This window comes from Malurus melanocephalus, unplaced genomic scaffold (genome assembly GCF_030028575.1).
Source record: "Malurus melanocephalus ecotype Western Australia unplaced genomic scaffold, MMel_1.1 scaffold_3864, whole genome shotgun sequence".
NCBI lineage: Eukaryota > Metazoa > Chordata > Aves > Passeriformes > Maluridae > Malurus > Malurus melanocephalus.
In genome coordinates, this window is record NW_026627096.1 from 2948 (window position 1) to 4703 (window position 1756).

Below are 1756 nucleotides of genomic sequence, written 5' to 3' on the forward strand. Positions count from 1 at the left end.
CAACAACATTCCCCAACAACCATTCCCCAACAACCATTCCCCAACAACCATTCCCCAACAACCATTCCCCAACAACCATTCCCCAACAACCATTCCCCAACAACCATTCCTCAACAACCACTCCCCAACAACCATTCCCCACACACCTGGATCACGTAGAAGCGCGAGATGCCCTCCTGTCTCTTCATTTTGGCGCTGCGCGGTGGCCGTGCCATTGTCCCCACGCTTTCCTTGGCATCGTCCCCCTCGTCCTTGGTGCCACCACCGCTGCCATCGGGCGCCAGCGCCCCGTTGAGTTTGGGTTGTTTTTTGGCGTCCAGCAGCGGGTAGAGGAAGGAGTAGCGGCGCTCGCGCTGTTTGGCCGCCTGATGCACGGAGTAGGTGATGAAGCACAGGCTGGGCGTGCACACCAGGATGATCTGGAACACCCAGTAGCGGATGTGCGAGATGGGGAAGGCTTTGTCGTAGCACGCCTGGTTACAGCCGGGCTGCAGCGTGTTGCACATGAACATGGTCTGCTCGTCCTCGTAMACCGTCTCGCCCACGATGGCCACGATCAGGATGCGGAAAATCACCACCACCGTCAGCAGGATCCTGCACGGGGAAAATGGGGATGGGGGGATGGCAGCGTGGGGTGGGGCTGCAGGTGTGGGGCTGGGATGGACATTTGGGGTCAGCCTGGAGATGTGGGGCTGGGATGGACACGGGTGTTGGACCTGGATTTGGGGATTCCTACCTGGACCTGGACACCTGGAGGTGGATGCAGGTGTGGGGCTGGGATGGACATTTGGGATCGGCTTAGAGATGTGGGGCTGGGATGGACAGGGGTTGGACCTCGATTTGGGGGTTCAACCTGGGCCTGGACACCAGGGATCATACCTGGACACCTGGGGTTATACCTGGAGGTGTGGGGCTGACATGGACGTGGGGTTGGACCTGGATTTGGGGGTTCTACCTGGGGCTGGGATGGACATTTGGGGTCAGCCTGGAGATGTGGGGCTGGGATGGACATTTGGGGTCAGTCTGGAGATGTGGGGCTGGGATGGACATGGGGTTTGGGCCTGGACTTGGGGATTCTACCTGGACCTGGACATGTGGGGTCATCCTGGAGGTGTGGGGCTGACCTGAACATGGGGATTGGACATGGACGCAGGGATTGGACCTGGATTTGGGGGTTCTACCTGGGGCTTGACATCTGGGGTCATCCTGGAGGTGTGGGGCTGGCATGGACACCTGGGCTGGACCTGGACACGTGGGGCTGCCCCACATCCGTGGGTCCCACCTGGACACGGGGGTGGATCCCAGATTTGGGTCCCACCTGGCCCTGTCCCCCCCCGGGATTCACCTGAGCCCAGGTGGCCACGTGTCCCCTGCCAGGCCGGTGGCTCAGCCGGTCACGTGCTCCCCTCGGGGACATCGGAACCCGTGGGTGGCCCTGAGCCACCGGGGTCACCTGGGGACACCTGGCTGGGTCACACCTGTCCCCCCAAATGTCACCTGTGTCCCCAAATCCCGCCTATTCCCCCATCTGTCCCCGTGTCACATCTGTCCCCAACCCCCAGGTGTCCCCTCAGATGTCACCTCCCCCCAAATCCCACCCGGATCTGTCCCCGGTGCCACTCGGGGGATGTCACCCGGGTCCCCTCCAGGTTTGGGGACACGTGGGCACCTTTTCCCCCCTCCCCCCCAGGCGGGAGGGCCCCCCCGGGCTGTCCCAGTGTCACCAGTGTCACCAGTGTCACCTGCTGCCGGAGGG

General features: G+C 62.4%; 1 protein-coding gene across 1 annotated transcript; it reads right to left on the reverse strand.

Annotated features, from left to right (window-relative positions):
- Positions 1–110: 110 nt before the first annotated feature.
- On the reverse strand, positions 111–594 carry LOC130588230 (gap junction delta-2 protein-like; the record flags this gene model as incomplete). The annotated part of the gene is made up of 1 exon (XM_057389180.1): positions 111–594. A coding segment is annotated over one exon (484 nt), but the record flags the coding sequence as incomplete, so codon positions are not given.
- Between the last annotated feature and the right edge of the window lie 1162 nt (positions 595–1756).